Source organism: Gopherus evgoodei, chromosome 11, assembly GCF_007399415.2.
Source record: "Gopherus evgoodei ecotype Sinaloan lineage chromosome 11, rGopEvg1_v1.p, whole genome shotgun sequence".
In the NCBI taxonomy this organism is placed as follows: domain Eukaryota; kingdom Metazoa; phylum Chordata; order Testudines; family Testudinidae; genus Gopherus; species Gopherus evgoodei.
In genome coordinates, this window is record NC_044332.1 from 18,362,903 (window position 1) to 18,386,445 (window position 23,543).

The following is a 23,543-nucleotide window of genomic DNA, read 5'->3' on the forward strand; positions in this document are numbered from 1 at the left end:
GAACGTCAGAGGAGACGCTCCTGACTCGGAAGCACGGGAAGAGGGGCCAAATATAGCAAAGGCTTGTTTGTAGCTTTCCTGAACATCACCATGCCCCAGAGTTAATGACAGTCAGCAAGAGCTCAGTGACCCACGCAATAGCCATCAGGTGAACATCGTGCCATGGTGCGAGCCATACCCCACCCAGTGCCAAGTCACAATAAAGCAGTGTGGACCTGGCTCCTTTTATTACAACCTAATCTAGCTCCCCAGGGAGAAGGTCTCTTTCTGTTAAAGTCTCATCAATTTGATGGTCCAGAGAAATATGCCTCATTGCTTGTGAAGTCGAAGAATGAAAATCACAGCTAAATATGAAGGGGACCATCTTGGGTACTGGTTCTACGCGTTAAAACGGATCACCAGGGTAGAAAGTACATCTCATGCTGCACTGCATGGCACTCCTGCTTTCTGTGGCTTTAACGAAAAATGGCATCCTGAATTCCAAAGTCACCCCACTGACGTCAGAGGAGTTCAACAGGTGTAACACTGGTGCAGGCAGGATCAGGCCCTTTGTGCTGTCTGTAGCTAATGTTTCTAGAACTCTGTCATTATGAGCGGTGTGAAATAGTTAACTTGTTTTCAAGATCTCATTAGATTCCCCTTTTATGTTTCCATCCAGGCCTTAACGCTGATGGGCCAAAACACTGGCAGAAATCTCACCTGGAAGCTTCTTCTGATGCAATTTCTAGTCAAAGTTTGCCAAATCATGAGGTCTGAATAAATGTCCATGCTGTTGGGTACCTATCCAAACCCTCAACTCTGAGGGTCAAACTCTGCTTCCAATTACAATGGAGTAAACCCACTGAATTCAGTGGAATCAAGCCCCTACATATTTATGGGGCTTATGTGGTCCCTTTAACATAGTATATGAACATGCCACAACCTTTAATGTTTTTATCCTCTCAACACGTGTTTGAGGTAGGGCAGTGCTACTATCCTCATGTTACAGATGGGAAACTGAGGCATGGAGAGACCACAGGGAATCTGTGATAGAGCAGGGAATTGAACCCAGGTCACCCAACTCCCAGGCTAGTATCCTTACCACTTTATTGTCCTTCCTTTCTCCCTCACTGTACAATCCTTCCCTGATATAACAGCTCAGACTTTGACCCTGATTCTTACAAGTACTATCATTCTATAGGTTTCCAGGGCCCAGTCCCACTGGGTAGGAGCCAATGGAAAGACGAGAGTGTTCACTTAATGGTTAACCAATCATTTACTGCGCTAAGGGTGCCTGGGTCTGGTACGTACCATCACCTTCTCCACAGCCATCGCCACACTCTGTTATCTCCTCATCGGTAGGGTATGGAGACGTGGTCTCCTCACTCTTCAAGGTGGGCTTCAGTGTCTCTGAAGTGGACTTTACATCTGCATAAAGAAAATGAAGGAGAACAGGTGATCCTAAGCCTCATCCTCAGAGAGCCCAACAGAGGAAACCAAACAGAACTCTTTCTTTCTGAATCTTATCACGAGAGGGAAAGAAAGCGGCAGTAATTTCCCACATGCTACAAATGTCAGCATGGCTTGAATAACTTGTGAAGCTTCTTTTACACCCAAAGTGGAAATAGGGAATTCTCTGATCTGTGGACCCTGAAGGATAAGGATCACCTTTAAACCGACAGGCTGTTTTTTATGTATGTATATACTAGCTAGCAGATTTGTTGTTATGCTGGATAACAGAGATCCCAGGCAGCACATTCCATTCTTTCATAAAGACATAACTACATAAAAACATATTCCCACCAATTGTGCCAGTTTTATAAAAACAAGTCACTCAACACCACAAATGATGCAACCACAGATGGACCCAGAGAATCCCTAGCATGCTCTGGCTCAAAGTAGAAAGCATCTGGTTTCATGCTCCACCTTCCTGAAGATTTAAAGTGGCTCTGTTCTATTTCCCTCTCCTCCATATAGACTCTGGGAACCTACCTAAAAGCAGGTGGCAAGGAAATTTAAGCAAGAAAATACTAAGATCAATAGTACATGACATTAAGTTCCACCTTCCTCTCCATTTACATGGGGAGTAGAGCAGTCAGCAGAGTCCAGTGTTCTTCCCAGTTTTAAAAAGGTTTCTTTGCTCTATTACATGTGATTAGGATTCTTTATTGGCACCCTTCAGGATATTATTTAATAAAACCAGAAGCTGAGGGAAATGGCTAAATACACTGAATATTTTCCATACACTGCTTCCCAGCTTCTGTGATTGAACATATTGCACATAAACTCTTGGGTTCCTTTTTTACTTTCAGCTGCCTTTTATTCATGGTAAAATACTGAACAACCTCAAAGCCTCCTAATATTTAAGTCCAGATTTGTTACTACCCCATAAAACTCCAAATGTTACCCAGAAGCAAACTGCAAGCAGCAAGGCACAAAAACAGTCATCAAAAAAAAAAAACAAACCCAAAACCATCAGCTGAAGGCAACACGTCAAAAGCTGCAAGTTACTTCCACTCAGTATGTGTTTTTGTTGTTGCTGTTCTTGGTAGGGTGACCAGATGTCCCAATTTTAATGGGACAGTCCTGATTTTTGGGTCTTTTTCTTATATAGACTCCTATTACCCCCCACCCCCATCCCAATTTTTCCCACTTGCTATCTGGTCGCCCTAGTCCTTGGCCTTTGAGATTTATAGTAGGAATGTGACAGTGGGAAAGGACCTTGAAAGGCAAAGGACCATATGCAGTCCAGATGCTCGGCTGCTGTCAATTGGTATCGTTCCACTGCTCAGGACAGCGTGTAGCAATGTACCCTGAGAATCAGTGACTATGGTGGAACATGACAAGATGGTGAGACAAGATAATGAAAATTGCAGGGCCAACGCGGGGTGTGAAATGGAAAGTGAGAAGGAGAAGGTCTCTCTTCCACCAGGCAGTGTCCTTGCGGCAAGAGGTACCTGCTGATCACACTGCAAAGTTGTTGGGCAATTGAAACCAGATGTGTGGAACTTCAAAGGAGAGAAGAGCAGTCACAAGCTAATGTTCATCAATCTCCAGTCTTCAGAGGAAAAATGTTAGCAGTTCTTTGATATGAGCCAGTTGCTGACCAGTCACTTCATCCTTTTTTTAACTACCTGCCAACAACCCATTTTGAACCTAGTTCCTGTTAGTTACCTGTTTGAATTGATAAAGTCACTAGACATTGATAGAAACAGTGGCAGCTGGGCAGGGTCCGCTCTACAACTTGTAACCCTATTTGAAAACATTTTCAATCGTCGTGTTTTAACCACGCTCCTGACCTTGTTCTCAAGCAAGTGCTTGACCATTGGGTTTCACAGCCAGGCTTAAGCACAGCTCGGTAACATGTTTGGGTCTCACCTACTGAACAGAGCCATGTCTTAAGGCAAGGCTACACAAACGAGTAGATTGCAGCAAGTTGGGGGGTGAATCTACCCCATGCTACCTTGCTGCAGAAGAACTACGTGCACCCTGCTGACAGCTGTTAAAGCGCTTTGATCTAGTCCTCTTGGAAACAGGACCAGCTCCAAGGATCAGCAGAGTGCACATGGATAGCCAGACTGAGGCCGGGTAGTGCAGCGTGGATTCACACCCCAGCTTCTCACACTCTAATTGTTTGTGTAGACAAGCTTTTAGTCACACCAAGGGATTGCTACACTGTAATCGGTTGGGTTTTGTAGTTTACATGAAACCACAGGTACTCTCCGCTCCCCAGATTGCTTGTTAACACAGTTGTAACAAGGTTTGCTCCCACACTTCCAGAATTACAAACTATGCTACCGTTACAGCTATGAATTCTTGTAAGTAAATTAAGTTAAGCGCATTTATGGCCAGCATTTTAAAAATTGCAAACTACAAATGACTAGACAGTCATGTTGGGAAATGATGGTCAAGGACACTACTTGGAAAAATGGTGCTTTTTTAACATGGTTGTTGCTAGCACAAGTTCAAAGCTCACTGTGGACAGAGCCATACAGGTGAACTTACACAAAAAGCAGAAAGGATTGAGGCAGCTGCACTGTAGAGTATGGCCTGGATTCTTTCCTGCAACAGAGTGAGCTGTGGGGGCAGGCGGGAGAGACATCATGGAGTCAATTCTTTGCCTGGCTTAGCAGAGGTTAGAGTAGCCTGGGGGCTGCTCTAAGCTACACCAGCTGGCAATGGTCCCCAAGGGACTGTCTGTCATCTGGGGACAGCAGAAAGCTGCAGAGAGGAGGCATAGGAGCTTGCTCTGCTGACTCTTCACCCATTGTTGACTCCTCCATGCTAGGGGAGATCTCAAGGGGGATAGCACCAGTTCCTGTTCCCTTGGCACTGCTAGAGCAACACACGAGTGATGGGTCAGAGGAGAAAATCTGGTCCAGAATGAGTACATCTTCAACTAGCCTAAGGCCTGTTCTCTCTTTTCTGGGTGTAAACTGTGACTGTCTGAGCCTGCTATCTCGGCAAACACACCAGAGATTGGAGCAGGGATCTCCCCAGTTAAAAGCAAGAATCTCTACAGCTTGCCTCAAAGAGCCAGGCTCTAGCTGGATGCTGTCACAGACTCACATCCACTGTGGATCAAGCACAGAGGGTGACATGCAACACATGCTGACCTGGGGGTTACATCTAAAAAATCTGCACACACAAAATGAATCGCCAGAGTACGTCTGAGTATGTGGATGCCTAATTACTAGGGTGACCAGACTGCAAGTGTGAAAAATCAGGACAGAGAGTGGGCAGTAACAGGAGCCTATATAAAACCAAGCCCTGAATATTGGGACTGTCCCTATAAATTCAGGACATCTGGTCACCTTACTAACTACATAACAGGCAAAGACAAAAGTACTCAGATCTGCCTCCACAATTCAACTGAGGGTGCAATTTACACCTGCCAAAAGGGAGGTTGCTCTGCTGAAAAGCTGCTTGAAATCAATGTTTTCTAAATTTCATAGATCTTAAGGCCAGAAGGGACCAGTATGACCATGTGGTTTGACCACTGCATATCTGCATATCACAGGCCATAAAACTTCAGCATGAGGTGTCTGCATCAAGCCTGGAATTTCAGTTTGCCCTATAACTTATTTTTTAGAAAGATATCCAGTCTTGATTTAAAGTTAAATAATTTAGGGTGAGATCCCCGCTGAACTCAGTGGGACCTTTTGCCATTGATTTCTATGGAGGCAAGAATTCACTCTTACTATTTTTTGTTTTGTTTTATAGTTTGCTGGTAAATGATTGTAACGTATTTTGTATACATCATAGAAGAAAGGAGTAGTAAAAACCCAGTGATAGGCTAGCAGTGAGCTATCCGTCATTTAAGCTTCTTCGAGCAGGAATTCTTACAAGAAAATGCCTTATACAGATGTTGTTTTACATGGAAATCAGACCTCTTTATCACTGACATCTGGAGACCAGATCCAGATTTAAACAAATCATTGTATTATTTAGAAAAACCCGAAAAACACAGGAATATTCCTCTAGCCCAAAGGGACAGCATCAAGCTGAATTCGCCTTTTTTTTTTCTTTTTTTTTTTTTGTATTTTCAAATATGGACCAAGATGGACCATTTCACACTGCGACTCAGAGGACTAAATTTAGTTCTGGTGTAAATGGGCAAAACTCCCAATGACCTCTGTGAATCTGTTCTGCAGTTTTCATGGGTCATACCTCTGTATTCAAGGCAAGAGCAGCTGCTCCAGTTATGAAAACAAGGTGGACAAATTTTCGGTTCCCTGGTCCTAGAACAGAGGGTAGCCAAACTTTTTGGCCTGAGGGCCACATTGGCGTTGCAAATCTGTATGGAGGGCTGGGAAGGGAAGGCTGTGCCTCCTCAAACAGTCTGCCCCTGCCTCCTATCTCTCCCCTCCCACTTCCTGCCCCCGGACTGCCCCCCTCAGAACCATCAACCCATCCAACCCCCCCTGCTCCTTGTCCCTTGACCGCCCCCTCCTGGGACCCCTGCCCCTAACCATCCCCTGGAACCACCCCCATCCAACCGCCCCTGTTCCCTGTCCCCTGACTTCCCCCGGGGACCCCCTGCCCCTTATTCATCCCCCCCACCCGCCCCCTTACCATGCTGCTCAGAGCAGCAGGAGCTCGCAGCCTCACCACCCAGTTGGAGCCAGCCGCGCCGCCCACACTGCTCGGCAGGATCGGCGGGCCAGAGCACTGGTGGCGCAGCGAGGTGAGGCTGCAGGGGAGGGGCCAGGGATAGCCTCCCCGGCCGGGAGCTTAGGGGCCGGGCAGGATGGTCCTGTGGGCCAGATATGGCCCGCGGGCCGTAGTTTGCCCACCTCTGTCCTAGAAGTTCTAGAACTGTCTCAAGATGCATCAGCATCAGGATTTCTGTGGTACTCCACAGCAGAGAAAAAATTCCTTAGTAGAGATCTAGCACACAGGACGCTGGGCTGGAAATCAAGGCCTCTGGCAATAACCTGCTCTGTGACCCTGTAAAGTCCCTTCTGCACCTTGCTGTGTCTCTGGTTCCCCTTCCTACCCTTTATCTTGTCTCTTCAGGAGAGAGACTGTTTCTTTCTACATGCTTGTACAATGACTGGGCAAGGCCTTGATCTTGGTTAGGGCCTCTAAACACATGTGTAGTATAATTAGTAACGTTAAAAATGGGAAATGATCACCCTTTAGATAGTAAACAAGAATCAGAGTTGGGCCTGCACCCAGCTGCCACATCTGAATCCTGCAGAACTGTGGGAAAGCTTGAATCTGGGACCAAACTTTGCAGTGAGATCTGGTCTCAAGCGAAGCACCAAATCTGACTACATTTTAGTATGGAAAAGTTTGGATTTGCATCATGCTCTAAATTGTAGCTTCACAGCTCAGGTTTACCTCTGCTGAGGTTGCAGAATTAGAACACCACCTCCTGTGGGAATGTAGGGAGAGAGAAATAACTATATCTCACCTACTTTATTATTTCAAGAAATATCACCTTGTCCTTCTGACCAGGTATAGAAATGAAGGCAAGGTTCATACCTGTCCAGTCGCAGCCCAACACCTCCAAACGCATCCCAATCCCTGCTGGGGACCAGCGTTCTGGGTGAACCCGGATGTACTGTGCAGGAACAGGGTCAAACCTTCGGACTTCAGGGATGTCGTAATGCATGTTACCTTCAAAAAGCTGCAAAGAGAGAGACACTAATCTATGCATCATGTGTATTATCCACCAACAAACCTGGAACATGAAGCATTCCAGCAAACCAATTACTAGTTCATGTTCATTTGAACCCTGTGTTCCACAGTCCAAAATCACGGTCCGTTGTCATAAAGCAAAAGAACTGGAAGCACAGTAGATACAACGAGGTATCTGCAGCAGTAAGCTACAGAAGCATGAGGAGGATTTCCAGATTTGGGGCTATCCTACAGTCCATGCACGTACGACAGATAAGGGACAAAGTATGAAAATGGAGAAGGAAGTGCAGGAAAACAAGAGGCTAAAACAAACTTGCATTAGAAGGCAGCTCAGGTTCAGCCTAGATAGCACAGATCTGGCAATATCCTGTGTTACCTGAAACAGACAGTTTTGGCTGTACTACTTTGGGTCTTATTTCCAATTTGTAGCTCTGTGAGTGAACATATGCTGTCCCCAACTCAGTCTCAAGAGAACCACAGTCTGTTTCTAATGAAACCATACCACATGCTTTGGCCCAAACTTTATATCGCCCATGCCAGATTCCCATCCAAGCTACACTGGTGCAAGGTTGGCGTTACTCCACTGGCTTCCAGCATAAATGACATCACATTTTGTCCCTGGCTATTGTCTGGGATCATTTGAATTCTCATTTTTCCGCAGTGTCTAAGCAGTGGCTACCAACCAAGCATGGCAGACAACTCCCCTTTCGGTTGCCTGTGTGTTGGGAACAAATTTAAGTTTATTGTCGCAGCTAGTCCCGCAAAACTCATTTGTGGGATTGAGATTGTTACAATGTTGCAAAAAGTTCAACTCTTTCAAGCCTCTAGGAGGAGAAACATTCACACACACACGCACAAAGAAGGTCACTAGAATCCAATGACTTAATTCCTTAGAGCAGTGCTACATATGGGGGCAGTGGGAGGTCCATGTAGATGGGAAAGGGAGGTTCCAGGATTGCCCCCATAGGCAAAAAGAGGTTTGTGGTATAGAAAAGGTGGAGAACATCATGTGTCCTACATCACCTTCTTGTCTCGGGGGTAAGTAACACCTAGAAGGCACCTTCCTTTAAAAGGTGTATTTAGCCTCTCTGCAGGGACAACACACACTGTCCAATGGATTCCTTCATCCTCCTACTTGCAAGAGCTGGGAGGATCGCCTGGATGATGGTCACACCTCCTGGAGGGGAAGGTTCCTCCTGATGTACCAGCAGCTCTGCCTGCTCCTACCAGGCACTGGATGGGAGCTCCAGTAAGAGCTCTCCATTCTCAGTGGCTGCAGGAGATGAAGGGAATCAGATCTCCCCCAGGCAGGGCAGGTATGGAGTGCAATGATATGGGGATAATGTCATGAAAGCTGGGGCTGATGGCCCAATCCCCACACCACCACAGTCCCTACATGCTGTGCTCTCTGAGAACGAACCAACCCCACTGTGAAGAAAGACAGGCAAGTAGGGCCAGTGAGTGGGGCAAAGGCTGGATGTGGAGCTATCCAACCCAGTATTATTGTCCTCTAAGGTCTTATTCCAATAGACAGGTCCTACCTTGGGTTGCATGGTTTTGGTGTCCTGTATATACTCCCAGTCCTTTCCATTCATGCTGTAGGCCACTCTAAATTTCTTCACAAAGGATCGAGCCTCTACCATGGTGATGCTGTCTCCTCCTCGGGCCCCTTGGATAACCACTCCTTTCACATTCTTAGGGACTCCCAGGTCCACCTGCAGCCACTCTTCCCCTGGCTGGGCTTGGGGGATTCGTGGGAACCATCCAGAGCGGCTGCTGACCAGCCGTGCCATGCTAGGAGACCAGTCGTACCCTCTGATTGAGGAGGCAGAGATCTGGGAGTCTGAGATAAGGCCAGAAAGCATCCCCAGCATGTTGGAGCAGGGCGAATCTGCACGGAGAGAAAAGGAGCAGGGGAGAGAGGGAAACCATCAATAACACATTGAAGTGTGTCAGCGTTATGCTAACAGGGCAACGTCCCACTGCGCTTAACTGCTAGGTACTGAAATGTCAAAACACTTACACCAGCTGTAATTCCCTTTATTGCAGCCCTCAGAGGCTGCAGGAACCTCTCAATGGACGTTCAGAACATCCTCGCTTTTGGAAACTCTGTGCAAATCATCCCCTGCCTCGTTGCTGGCTTCTCACCCACATCTACTTTGAGTCTGTTAAAAACATCTCTTTCATAGCAGAGTCCTGGCTGCTGATCCTATGGTCACAGCTTCCTTTACAAAAGGTATGTCCTGTCAAAAAGCCTGGGTGTGTCCTTCCTCTGCAAGGTCACGACTTCTGCACTGCCAGCTTCTGAGGAGACTAAGGGTATGTCTACATCTACAATTTTGCAGCGCTGGTCGTTACAGCTGTATTAGTAGAGCTGTATAGGGCCAGCGCTGCAGAGTGGCCACACTTACAGCAACCAGCGCTGCAAGTGGTGTTAGATGTGGCCACACTGCAGCGCTGTTGGGCGGCTTCAAGGGGGGTTCGGGGAACGCGAGAGCAAACCGGGGAAGGAGACCAGCTTCGCCGCGGTTTGCTCTCGTGTTCCCCGAACTCCACTGCAAACCGCAGGGAAGGAGACCTGCTTGCTCGGGGATTCGGGGAACGCGAGAGCAAACCGGGGAAGGAGACCAGCTTCGCCGCGGTTTGCTCTCGCGTTCCCCGAACCCCCCTGCAAACCACAGGGAAGGAGACCTGCTTGCTCGGGGATTCGGGGAACGCGAGAGCAAACTGCAGGGAAGGAGACCAGCTTCGCCGCGGTTTGCTCTCGCGTTCCCCGAACCCCCCTGCAAACCGCAGGGAAGGAGACCTGCTTGCATGGGGGTTCGGGGAACGCGAGAGCAAACCGGGGAAGGAGACCTGCTTGATTACCAGAGGCTTCCTCGGGTATTCTGGGATACCTGCTTATTCCACGGAGGTCAAGAAAAGCGCTGGTAAGTGTCTACACTTGATTACCAGCGCTGGATCACCAGCGCTGGATCCTCTACACCCGAGACAAAACGGGAGTACGGCCAGCGCTGCAAACAGGGAGTTGCAGCGCTGGTGATGCCCTGCAGATGTGTACACCTCCTAAGTTGCAGCGCTGTAACCCCCTCACCAGCGCTGCAACTTTGTGATGTAGACAAGCCCTAAGGCAGGCAGAATTAGGGGCGGGGTGTGTGTGTGAGACCTGACCCTAAGGAGGATTGAAGAATTAATGTCCTTTCTCTGCTTTACACAGGACAGGCTCACACAGGCAAGAGGAACAGGAGGGAGGAGGAAGAAGGGAAAAAACTAGAAATCTCCTAACCTGTGATGCGGCAGCCATAGAGCTCAAGTCTGAGAGCAATCCCATTGTGCCAGACTTGGGGTCGGATCCGGACAAACCGAGTCAGCACTGGAGCGTGGATCTTGTTCAGGACCACTTCAGTGACATCGGTGTTAGCTTGAAATACCTGCAATGGGGAGAAAATATCAGGCTGTCCTTGGCTAAGCAAAATAATCGCCCAAAGCAAAAGGGTGGGCAGGGGCTTTCAAGGACGGGCTAGTGCCCAAGCAGCAGGAAGCACTGAGGAGCAGTGCACAGGGAGCTGGACTGGCTGGAGTGGGCAGGGTGCACTGTCATTGATTCACTCTGTGACCTTGGGAAAGTCGCTTAGGCCAGAAATGGCCTCTGATTTTGGGTGTCCAGTTGGGCCTCCTTTTCCATTGGCTTCATCTGGAACAGTGGATGTTTGGCCCTAAAAACCTGAATAAATAAAATACAAGGCCAATTTTGATCGTAACTTGTCTGTGCCTGAGTTTCCTCATTTATAAAGTGGGGACAATAGCCCTTTCCCATCTTTGTGATGTCTACGGAGATCTACAGAGAACATCAGTGTGCAAGTTCAAAGCATCATTATTCAGGACCACGCTGTGGCTTTCTCTTTATAATCAATGACCACCCATGCCACTCACGTAAAAGAAAGCTTTCAGGGGCACTCTGTGATCCAGAGTGGTACAAACAAGCTGCTGTCTTACCAGATGGCCATAATCAATAACTACCATGTGGCGTTTTTTCTCGCTCGCTCGCTCTTCCATTATACAGTATACTCATAGGTCTGTCTTAGTTTTCAGTGCCATCGGGTGGAACAAGTGAAAAAGGAAACATCCAGCTTGAGTGTAGTTTTAAACTGGTTCTCTGTGCTGTACAACTGCCCACCCTGGGGCGCTGAAGTCATTACTTCCAGAGAGAAGCTGGATGCTCTCCTTTCTGAGCATGCCAGGCTTTCAGAGTTAGCGCATCATCTGTTGCAAGCCAGGAACTGCATAGACACTGCAACATTGGCTAGGCTTTATGCTCTCTCCGACCCTGCATATGCTTTGCTCAGCACAAGAGCTTCCATGAAGTTTATCTGAGAGTAAAACAGGAGGGAGGAGAAAGAAAATGCTTGGCACTGGCTCAGCTCTGTCAGAGGCAAGAGTTAAATAATTCAACCACAGATTCCTGCGATTCAGAGAAAACCAAGTGAGGCTGTAACCTGGCCCGTTGCCTTGAACAGGAGCAAGGCTCTCACTGACATATTGTTTTAAAAGCCTGCAGACAGGACACATTAATGCAGCTCTCCTGGAATCCAACCCATTGGGGCATGGAGATTGTTACAGCTGGGAGAGAGTAATTCAGCACCAAACTTGTGATGGCTGCTGACATTGTTCACAGCGCCGCAACCTGAACTCTGCTCTCCAGGCAACCTGCTGGGATCCTGCCTCTGGGAAGTTACGGCATTAGTTATGGGGTGGTGAGGAGATGGGGGCTGTACAAGGCTCTGCCTGATAATTGGGATTTGGAGTAGATACGAACTTCAACAGAAATGCTAATCCAGAGACTACAGATCATGCTGGTACTGTTTAGCAACATAGCATGGTTTATGGGATTTTAATATCCTATTTTATCCCTGTCCAACCCCCTCTTCCCATCCTTTCCTTGCTCAGCAGTCACCAGACACCCTTTTTCCAGCAGGAGGGCTGGACAAATGGTGGTTGCTGTGAGTGAGCATGTGTGTGTGAGAAAGAAAGAAAGAAAGAACGAAGGCCCACACTCTTGAGTGAGAGGATATATTTCCACCCTAAACCAAAGGCTCCAGCTTTATGTCACCTGAAAAGCTGATGTGCAGCAAATCACCTAAGAACATAAAACAGGAGAACAGGAAATGTTTATCCGGCTCTAATGTAACCACCTTTTATTTGGTTTAATATAATCCCAGTTTCCTGCTTTTTCGCGCTGTGCATCAATCCCTTCCTTCTCCAAACACATCTACATCTCTCTTTTACATGTATTTATCCTCCTCATTTCAGGCACCTTTCCTGATAATTTATTCCATTTGAGGATTACCCCCACTCTGGCCCACTTGCTGATTACTCCCATTCTGGCTTGTTCACTAGTTTATGTTACCTAATTTTTGAACTCCCTTTGCAGTATGAAAAACATGGGCCTAATTCTGAATTTACTTAGATACAGGGTGCCACTGACTTCAGCAGAGTGACTCTGAATTTACACCCATGAAATAAATTCCAGTATTGGGCCTTACAATTTTATCAATCTCTTTTGTAATGCTGAAAACATCTCTTAGATTGCCTGAAATCCTCCTCCTGTTTCTAATGAAACAAATCCTTTGACCTTACATTTTGCTTCAGAACTTAGGGACACGTTCCTTCCCCAGACAGAACCCGATTCAGGAAAGCACTTCAGCACGTGCTTCAAGTTAGGCACGCATGTAAGAACTGTGCTGAATCCGGGCCTTGTTTATGCGTTATGTGCAATTCCCATCAATAGGAGCGGCTGGTAAGGAAGCGCAGGCCCAAAATGACCCCACTTTGTTTTTTAAAGCCAGCTGGCATCTTTGTTGCCTTTGCTGCATCCTCCCTTTGTACTGCGCAGAGATTAATACTAAATGGAGCAGACAGGAGGCAGCATTTGTGGTATGTCTTTTAAGTGCTTTAATCAGTAACAATACCACCTCTTATACACTATAGGACCGAGCCCTGGTCTACACTTAACACTGAGGTTGACATAGCTATGGCACCCGGCTGTGACCTACCCCCGGGTGTAGAGGCAGCTTAGTTAACCTCGCTCTCATTGCTTAGGGAGGTGGTGTCCCTACAGTGATGGAAAAATCCCTTCTCTCAGTGTAGGCGGAATCTGTGTTAAGGGGTTATGCCGGCACAGCGACTGCACCAGAGCTATGCTGCTCTAGTCTCTTAGTGTAGACCTGCCCCTAGCATCTCCTGTGCTTTTATTACTGAACCTCTGCTCTGGGCTGACAGTTTTAATGTTTTTTCCACAATAAGTCCAGATCCTTGCCCTGATCAGATCTCTTAACATTGGCTGCTTGCTCCAAGCTTACTTACTTTTCGTTACTCCAGTAAATGTTTTTTGCCAGTCCCCTAAACACTCAACCCCTTTTGAAGCTGGTTGCGTTGCTACACATTTATCTCTAATTTTCCTATCGTCAGCAGTGACAGGATCAGCCTCAGACCCGCACCTGGCCTACATTTTGAAAAGCAATGACTGATTTGGGGTGTTTGGGTGTCCAGCATGGGACAACTTTAAGATGCCAAATTTTCAGAGGGTGGGTGCTCAGCATTTTCAGAAAATCAGACCTACTATCCCTGATCACTTCTGGAAACCTTGTCCCCCTTCCTTCTTTTGAGCTGCTGGATGCTGACCTGTTGGTGAGAAATCTATTGTTGATTGAATTTGTTTTAACTAAAAGTCTGGTCCAAAGCCCCTTGAGATCCAGGGGAAGATTCCCATTGATTTCAGTAGGCTTTGAATCATGCCTGGAGTTAACTTTCACAGCACAGGAAGAACCAGCAGGAGAACTTGTGAAGCCCAGAGCTCCAGGGAAGCGCAGATGTTTTGTTACACAATGAGAACATCACATTGTCTCCCTATCCTTTGTACACTGCAAGCCGCTCCACACTTACGATGCGCCAGATCCATAGCTGGTATAAATCAAGGCAGATCCATTGCCTTATATGGATCTGCAATGATTTACACAATCCAAGGATCTGGCTGTGATAGATGAAAATACACACACAAGGGGGGCAGAGTTGGAAGACAAATGTAAAAACCATTTACAAATTAAAAACGTCTTCCAAGCAGCGACCAAGGCAACACACTTTCACTGCAGCATCAAAGGCCTGCCTGTCCCCTCCTTACACTTCTATTTTTACTTCTGTTTTAGTCCAGCGGACAGGTCTACATGTAAAATTAAATTGATAATCAATGAGAGCTGACTTGCTTAATTAATTTGCTGCAGAAAACAGGGAAGGGGGAGGAAGCCGGGGCTGGAGGATGCCACGGTGGGTTTTCCACCTCCTGCCCCCACTTGTAAATCAGATCCAGGACACTCTTCACTTTAAAACTTCCCCTTGTCGGCGAGGGGATTTTTTTTAAGCTGCATTAGTTCCAGCGGGTGTGGGAATCCTGCCAGCTGCCAAGTCAGAAGTGAAGCAAGAGTGAGAAAAGCACCATTAAATCCAAAAAACAGTTTATGGCTAGGGACAGTCTCTTTCCTTATTTATTTTTAGTGCTGTTTTTGTCATCATGCAATTTCTTGGGACATTCCAGAGAGAGGTTTTGTGTTTTCTAGGGTGGGGGCGGGGATAGCAGCCGCTCCTCCCCCAGCTGCGTGTGTCTCTCTCTCTGCACCAGCTAGATTTACGGCAGGATTAGGTTACCCCATGGAGACAGAGGCCTGGAACAGAGCACGTTAACAGGATTAGGGTTTCAGGATTTGAGACAGAGAAGCATGAAGGAGAAAAGTCGGGGAGATTATTTTTCTTGCCAGATAGGGAGGACTTGAAATGAGGAGCACGGCAGCTTGGTGGCGTGAGGATCCTGGAGAAGAGATGGATAGTTTTGCATTTATTAAATCCAGGAACAGTGGAGTGGGGGGCGGGGGGAGAGAAATGCTCCTGCAGCCAGACAGAAAGCAGTGCACCTCAGCCTCTACACTTCACTTCCATTGCCTGCCATCGGAGCATTGCCTGAGGAATGCATGCAAGACTGGGCCCTGTGTACACTGGGCAGAGAACCATCTGCATGTGAGTGTGCCCTTTACTGGATCAAAAGTTATTCCCATTAAAGATATAATATAGGATCCTATATACCTAGACAAATCCTGGATCGGGGAGTCTGCTGGTACTCAAGGGCAATGGGAGCTACTGGTATGCTACAAAGGACGAATCGAGACCCATAAGCGTAGGAGAGCTGGGACCTGTAGTTCTCCAAAGGCGCAGCTCCAGGGGTGAATTCTAGGTCCTAATTTTCCAAATATGGACAAATCTGAAGTGATCCTTGTTTCGTCTGCACAAACAGTGAAAGCAAGTCAGGATTTGGGAGATGGATACATTAGTGCAGAGGAGAGTGTAGGCTGAGGGCTACATCTTCCCTCTCTAGACAAAGAAGCCACCCAGATCATTGAACACAGATGTCCAAAGTGAGAGTTCAAGTACTTTTTGTTACATCTTAAAAAAATGCCTGACAAAGGACTGATATAAATGGACACTATATTGCACTCAGAAATATGGCCCATTGGGTCCACTGATTCTCTGCTCTGTGGTGTAATTATAAACAGTGTGTGTGTGCACATGGCAGAGAGGAAGCCCCCAATTCTGCCCCTTCTCTCTGTTACAGAGATAAACCACGTATTTGGGAGCGCTGGAAATTTGCATCCATATTTTGCACCCTGGGCCCACGTCTCATACATGTGCATGTGTGTATGAGAGAGAGAGACTAATGGACTAATGTATAACAGGCACGTCTGTTCCACATTCATGTGGATGACTGCGGACGTATTGCCTATGTGTACAATTTTCTAGGCTAAATCTGGAGAGACGCATGCCTGCAATGCCCCAGACTAAGCGGTAATCGCTTTCCTTTGCACAGCACAGCCTCCCTCACCTGTTGACTGGGAGCAGCTGGGCTGAGGAGGCAGGTTGGTGGACAGGAGTAGAAACAGAAAGACTCTGATTAGTCCTGATCTCATTCAGGCAGCATGTCTGCAATTTGGCTACGCTCCCTTCCCTCTCCCCCAAATATATTAGCACTCGGCAGGACCACAACAGTCGTCCTCCACTGCCTTGAGCTCTCATTCATCTTGTTTTCCACCAATTTATTCTCCTCTTCCTGTTCCCTTGCCTTCGGTACACTGTATCAACGCTGACAGCAGCCAGGGAATTGAAGTCTAGCCTTTAAATTCTGCAGTAAACACCACATCTGCCCACCCTTTCCTCGGCACTGTAAGCACTGGAGGGGAGGTCACACCTGCCCTCCACTTTCTGGAGAGAACATTATCTGCCATCCACTCCTCCTAGGCTCACTCCTCCTCCTTTTTTATATCTCTCTCGGAGGAAGATGTAGATATTAGCTGACTCGCGGGTACTGCCAGTTAAGGTTGGCTCCCTGCCCACCTTACACAGGCAAGAGGGAGATGGGCTGATCTATCTCTACGTGTATACACAGGAATACCAAGTCTCCCGCCCCTCCCTACTCCTCGTGGCATCAAATCAAACTGCGGCAGACTTGACAAATCTGTTTGGCACGGTTTACTCAACTTTTCACTTTGAACCATGCGGCGAGCTGCACTGATGCACCAGGAAGAGTGAGGAATCTGCACATTAAATATAGACATCTGGGAGGTTTCCTGATGAAAGAACAGCAGTGATTAACGTTAAACGGGAAGGACAGCCAGCTCGCTGGTGCTCCGTGCACCGAGCTGTGCTACAGGGCTCAGGGATGTACAGTCGAATCAGAAGGTTCCGCACTCATCCTGCTGCTGCTCAGCTGCTGGAGACTAAATATGTAAAGGGGAGGGGAACAAACCAGTCAGCCTGATTTCAGGCTAGGCAGGTCACCAAAAAGCAATTACTTCTCCACCAGCCTCAGGAGGTGTCTGCTAAATTGAGTCCAGCACAAGGGAGAGAGACAGAAATGAGCATAAAGGAGTAAAGAGGGAGAGATTTAGATTTAAAAACTAAGGCAGAGAATGGGCTCGAAGTGGTTGTGTAGCTGAGCTGGTCTTTCTACATACAAAGGGGCCAGATCCTCAGCTGGTGTCAATGAGCACAGCTCCACGGACTGCTGCGAACTGCACTGACTCCAGCTGAGGATCTGGGCTGAGGGGTCTCACGCTTTGCGGATTTCATCTCCAGCTAGTGTAGAACATAGCTCCATTGAAGCCAGCCCAGCTGCCCTGATTGACACCAGCTGAGTTCCAAGGCAGGGAAGGATAAAGTCAGAGGTGACAAAATTCACTATCGAAATCTGCTTCACACTGAAACTGACCCTGACTTGCAAATTTCCTGCAAATGGTAATTGAAACACCAGCCTGACCAACTTGGTTTTTCTGAGCACATCTTTCTAACCATAGTTTTGCCCATTCCCTGTATGCTGTGCAAAAATGGTCCCAATGAAACTTCAAACTTCCCTGATTGTATGTTTTGTTGCAGTCTGGAAACTCAGCCAAAGTTCATCAAGAGGTCTGCTAAGGCCTAGGAGCCTTCTGAGACAATCTGGGCCCAGCTGGGACGCAGTCACAGATGCTGGATAATTTTGTACTAGAACGATGTGACATTTAAGAGATGGGCCCTAGCCATCTTGTGCAACTCCAGATCCAATCTGCCCAAAGGTGTTTGGATCTGGGAGTTTGGGTCAGGCCCATCTTCAGGAAATGTGGAGTTTAATGCTTTCAGTGTGAATCCAAGGGGTGCTAGCTGATTTGCAGCGAGCTTTGAGGGGAAGGGTCAGTCAATGGTTAGGGCATTATCATAGGACACAGGAGCCCTGTATTCATTTCCCTGCTCTGCTACCGACGTTCTGTGTGACCTGGGCAAGTCACTTAGCCTCTCTCTGCCTCAGTTTCCCTTCTCCCCCCCATGCCTCACCAGGGGTGCTCTGGGGATAAATACATCAGTATGAGGTGCTCAAATACAATGGTAATGGGGATCAAATAAGCACCTTAGACAGTTAGTTTGAACCTGAGACACAAACTGAAAGACACTTGTGGGTAGGTGAAACCACGCGGACACAGAGAAAAGAAAATGTTTGGACAAATGGCTGCAAAGTTGAGCCAAAGGGTTTCACACCCTCTGCCAATGGAGGGCTGAGAGCCTCACTCAGGAAAATGAAAAAGAAATAAATAAAGGCACTGCGAAATCACTTCACCTTCATCTCAGTTTTGTGCCCAACCCTCAGCAGTTAATGTAACAGAACAGATTGTGCAGACGAATTTCTTGCTTGTGGGACAACTGCTCCTGTTCCACGCACTGTATAGTGCCAATGTAGACAATCCACTAGGGGATGCCAACACAGCAGCCAACTTCAGTGCCAACCACAGCAGAACTCTCAGGGGCATTTCAGAAGTTCCTTTAATTAAAGGGCATCAGTACAGCCCAGGTGAATAACAGTGCCGCGCCTTCCTAAAGCCACCTCTGTTTTATATACAGCTGCACTCTGTGCAGCCAGTTGTTCCCCTACCCACTCTCAATAACACAGCGCCACACAAGCATTACTTCATTGTGCATTCATGGTGCATCCAGAGGCTCAATGATCATTAATGATCTCCAAGGGTCAAACATCCATATTACACACAATCCACCTCCCCACTCCACTACACACCTCCAGGAGCTGCGGCTACAGCAGGCACAAGCAGCACTTGCCAACTGTGATTGCTACTGCAGATCCCGTGTGCCTGACAAAGTGAATTGTTCCTCGTTATTTATTGTTCGCTTTATTCTCCAGGACACAGTGATCCCCTCTTAGGATTTGTGCCCTTTCATTTCCAGGCCTCAATAACTCCTGAATTGCAGTTTCATGTGGTTTTGTGATTGTTAACCCAGCATGGGGATGGGGCTCCAGCCATAAATGCTCAATGAATCTTGTATGGCAAAACACGGGCTGTGAAAAGCATTTTCTCCTTCATTTGCAGTCAAAGAACATACTGCAGGCTCTCTCCACTGAGCAAGATGCAACAGCAGCCAGGTTTTCTAAGGAACAGTGATCGCTCTATTGATGAGAAAGATCATTTCTGGGGAAGGCCTCCCCACGCAGCCTGTTAGCCCCAACCAAGCAGCGACAGCAAAACAGGCCTTACAAAATAAATCCTTAAGTCCGTAAAATGTATTCTCGTCTTTTCCCTCCCGCTCCTCCGCCGATGGCAAGGCTCCCATGGGTGCAGCTGTTAAGGGACAATGCATTTACCTTATGGTTTTTACCATGCCGGTACATCATCCAGTCCTCACCGTTGGTGCTGATCTCCAGCTTGTAGGAGCGGACATAGTAGCCATTCTGCGTTTCTTTGGAGATGGCACCCTGGGTAGCAATGGCTGTCAACATGGTCAGGAAACGAAGGTCCACCTGGTTGGGAGGTGAGGAGAGAAGGGAAAGAAGGACGAGGAAGAAAATGGTGATTACCATCAGTCCCACGATGGACAGGATCATCCCCTCATTTTTAAAAACTAAGGGCCAGTTGCTCAGAGGGTGCAAACCAGCATGGCTCCAACTGGTCCAGCTTGACTGGAGCATTGTTGATTTATACCAGCAGAGGATCTAATATCCCATTTGCTTTTGTTAGAGCCTATAAACACAGCTGTGGCTTTTGCCACTGCATTGCTTGAGTGTTCTGTGCAACAAGGGTCACACTGGTTTGGAAACCCAGTATACTGTTCCAGGGCTGATTTTCAGACCACTTAACTGAACATGCCACAGAGAAAAAATGTTTCATGCTCTGAAGTTTTCATGCCATTTTATACTTCCAGGGGAAAGCGAGGGGGAAAGTATGTTGCAAGTGTCTCTGTTTAAGTATGAAACAGGCTAAGTGACTGTGTACGAACGTGTGATTGATCACAAAGGGCAAAATCTTGATGCTCTTTCGCAGTTTGTACTCAGTCTTTAAGTAAACTCCCATTGATTTCAATGGGAAAAAAGCTTTAAATCGATATTAGTAAAATCAATTTTATAAAACAGGTTTTATAAAATCGATTTTACGCATCCACACTAGGGCACATTACTTCGGTGGTGTGCGTCCATGGTCCCAGGGTACCATCGATCTCCGGAGCGGTGCACTCTGGGTAGCTCAGTAAAAGAATAGAAACAATAACTTCGATATCCATCCACACTAACCCTAAATCGATTTAGTAATATCGATTTAGGGTTACTCCTTTCGTTTAGCTGGAGTACAGAAATCGATTTTAAGACCCCTTAAAATCGATTTTAAGTGCCTTGTAGTGTGGACGGTTACAGCGTTAAATCGATTTAACGCTGTTTAAATCGATTAACGCTGTAGTGTGGACCTGGCCTAAAAGAAAGGGCCTAAAGAAAGTCTTTGCTCTGACATCCAGAACTGAACTCCACACTGACAATGCTCACTCCATCTCCAGCACAATCAATATTATTCTAGCTGCACATTCACAACATTTTGTTAGGACTTCGGCCATCAGGGTGGCTGCAGAGTCAATGGTCCTTGTAAGTAGCAGGAGAGTCTCTCTCTCTCTCTCTCTCAGCTATCTAGAAAGTCCATGGAGGTTCAAGGGGCATAAGGTCAAGTCAGGACTTGTGCAGGAATGTTAACGGGCCAGCAGCAGGGCTGGTTCCTTTCACAAAGGACTTCCCTAAACAGCAGCTCAGCCACCGCTGACTCTCTGCATGTCACAAAGGCAATAAAATAGTCCACAAGTCTTATTATGTTCAAGGGTCAGTTTAACAGCAGGACAGTCAATGTGGCTCAGTGCGGGAGAGGGAGGAAAGCTGAAGGTTTGGAGTGCAATGGTGGGGCTTTGCCAACCCTGGCTTTGCGTCCAGCAGAGATGCTTTCTCACAGTGTCGCTCTGCCAGTGCTGGCTACCAGGCCCAAACAGCAGTGCCTGCCAGTGCCAGGGTGCCCTTTCAGCACTTGCTCGGAGGACAATGCTGGCTGAGCCTCTAGCAGACCATGCTTTTGACAAAAGTGATCTAGAGGTCAGTTCAATACTGCACACTGCAGCAGCTGCCTGACAACACAAAACGGTTGCTAAGTCCAGTAGTATAGCCCCAATTCCCCATCTCCACAGCACATTAACCATAGAATCATAGACATGTAGGGCTGGAAGGGACCTTGAGAGGTCATCTAGTCCAGCCCCGCCATGATGCAGCAGGGCCAGATAAAACCAAGTAAACACAGACCATCCCAGCAAGATGTTTGTCTAACCTGTTCTTAAAACCTCCAAGGATGGAGATTCTACAACCTTGTATGATAACCTATTCCGGTACTTAACTATCCTTAGAGGTAAAAGTTTTTCTTAATATCTAACCTAAATCTCTCTTTACTGCAGATTAAGCTGATTACTCTTGTCCTACCTTCTGCAGACATGGAAAACCATTGATCACCATCCTCTTTATAGCAGCCTTTAACATATTTGAAGGCTCTTATCAGGTCCCCTCTGAGTCTTCTTTTCTGAAGACTAAACAAATCCATTTTTTTAAATCTTTCCTCATAGGTCAGGTTTTCTAAACCTTTTATCATTTTGTTGCTCTCCCCTGGACTCTCTCCAATTTGTCCACATCTTTCTTAAAGTGTGGAGCCCAAAAACTGGACACAATACCGCAGTGGAGCAGGACAATTACTTCCCATATCCTACATACGACACTCCAGTTAATACACCCCAGAAAGATATTAGATTTTTTCACAACTGTATCACATTGTTGGCTCATATTCAATTTATGATCCACTATTAACCCCAGATCCTTTTAAGCAATACCATTGCCTATCTAGTTATTCCTCATTTTGTAGTTGTGCATTTGATTTTGCCTTCCTAAGTGTAGTACTTTGCATTTGTTTTTACTGAAATTCACCTTGTTGATTTCAGACCGATTCTCCAATTTGTCAAGGTAGCTTTATATTCTAATCCTGTCCTCCAAAATGCTTGCTATAACTCCCAGAAAATTTTATAAGCGTACTCTCCACTCCGTGATCCAAGTCATTAATGAAAATGTTGACTAGTTCCGGAGGCAGGACAGACCCTCGTGCATCCCCAGTAGATATATCCTCCCAGTTTTCATGGGCTATAACCCACTTATAGCCCACAAAAGCTTATGCCCAAATGAATTTGTTAATCTTATGCCACAAGGACTCCTGGTTGTTTTTACTGATACAGACTAACACAGCTACCCCTCTGAAATCCATCTTCCTAATTTGAGAGCAAACCACTGATAATTACGCTTTGAGTACAATTCTTCAAGCACTTGTGCCCACCTTATGGTATTTTCATTTAGTCCATATTTCCCTAGTTTGCCATGTGGGACTGTATCAAATGCCTTATAAAATCAAGATATAATATTCATCCTCGATGATTTCCTCTTCCTGTCACGGGGACCTGTACTAACCTGGAGGAACTCCTTGTTGGAATCGAGGTTGGGGGGTCCATCGTTGTCATCACTGTGAGCCGGCTCTGCTGTGGGGTCCATCTTCCATCCGAGTAGGTGGAGGAGGCACTGATCTGTTCATTGGAGATTCTGCCAGATTCCATCCCCAAAGGAACGTTGCACTGGAAGTCTGGAGCAGATGCACACACACAAATACACAGACGAGTTTACAAATTCTGTATCTTTCACTCCCAACTGGAAGTAAGCCATGAACTACTCCCCAGCATCTTAGATCAAACCCATATGTCTGACACGATGATCGGATTTACACAGAAATATCTGTGCACACATCCAATGCAAACAACTATTCAACATTAAGTACAGGATTGGCATTAGGTTTGCAAGGCCCTCTGTAAATTAACACACATGGGGGGGCTCAGTCCCAAATCCTTTCCCCTCTATGATAGGGTTCTTCCACCTTTGCACACCCACAACCCTCCCCCTGGCCATACCCTCACTTTTAAGGCTTTTAAATCCACATTAACTCAGCCATGTGTCATGTCATATATTTTATGGCATATGTTTCCTAAGAAACAGTAAGATACATTCCACAAAGAAAACATCAGTAGCAAGTACTACATGGGCCAGACCCTAAGCTGGTGTAAACTGCTATAGCTCTACTAATGTCCCATATGTTGAACACGGTTGAGTTAACACTGCACTAGAAACTGGGCAAAATTATGCTCTAAGCGGTGCCATTAAAGTCTCAGTTTACACCAATGTGAATAAAAGAGCAGGATTTGACACTAACATATTTCATTTTCTGACTTTAGTCCCCTTGATTTTGTACATTTAATTACCTTGTTTTTTAAAGAAGAGAATAAAAAGGGGACAAAAACAGGGGGGAAGAGGGGAATGGAAGGAGAGGGGATAAAATTGAAAAACTGAAGTGCCCTTAACTGAGGCATCCTTAACTCATGCAACCCTAGCTGAGGCATTCCTAACTGAGATATATTAAATGCAAGACTACTGCACAGAGGCAGCCATAATGCAAATGTCC

The 23,543-nt window shown here is 46.7% G+C and overlaps 1 protein-coding gene across 1 annotated transcript in view; it reads right to left on the reverse strand.

The window, feature by feature from the left end:
* Positions 1–23,543, reverse strand: part of NRP2 (neuropilin 2) — a 104,142-nt gene that overhangs the window by 30,299 nt on the left and 50,300 nt on the right. Inside the window, 7 exon segments of the mRNA XM_030580306.1 lie at positions 1,291–1,407; positions 6,970–7,114; positions 8,667–9,016; positions 10,412–10,556; positions 19,346–19,501; positions 22,505–22,563; positions 22,566–22,673. Coding sequence (XP_030436166.1) covers positions 1,291–1,407; positions 6,970–7,114; positions 8,667–9,016; positions 10,412–10,556; positions 19,346–19,501; positions 22,505–22,563; positions 22,566–22,673 — 1,080 coding nt within the window.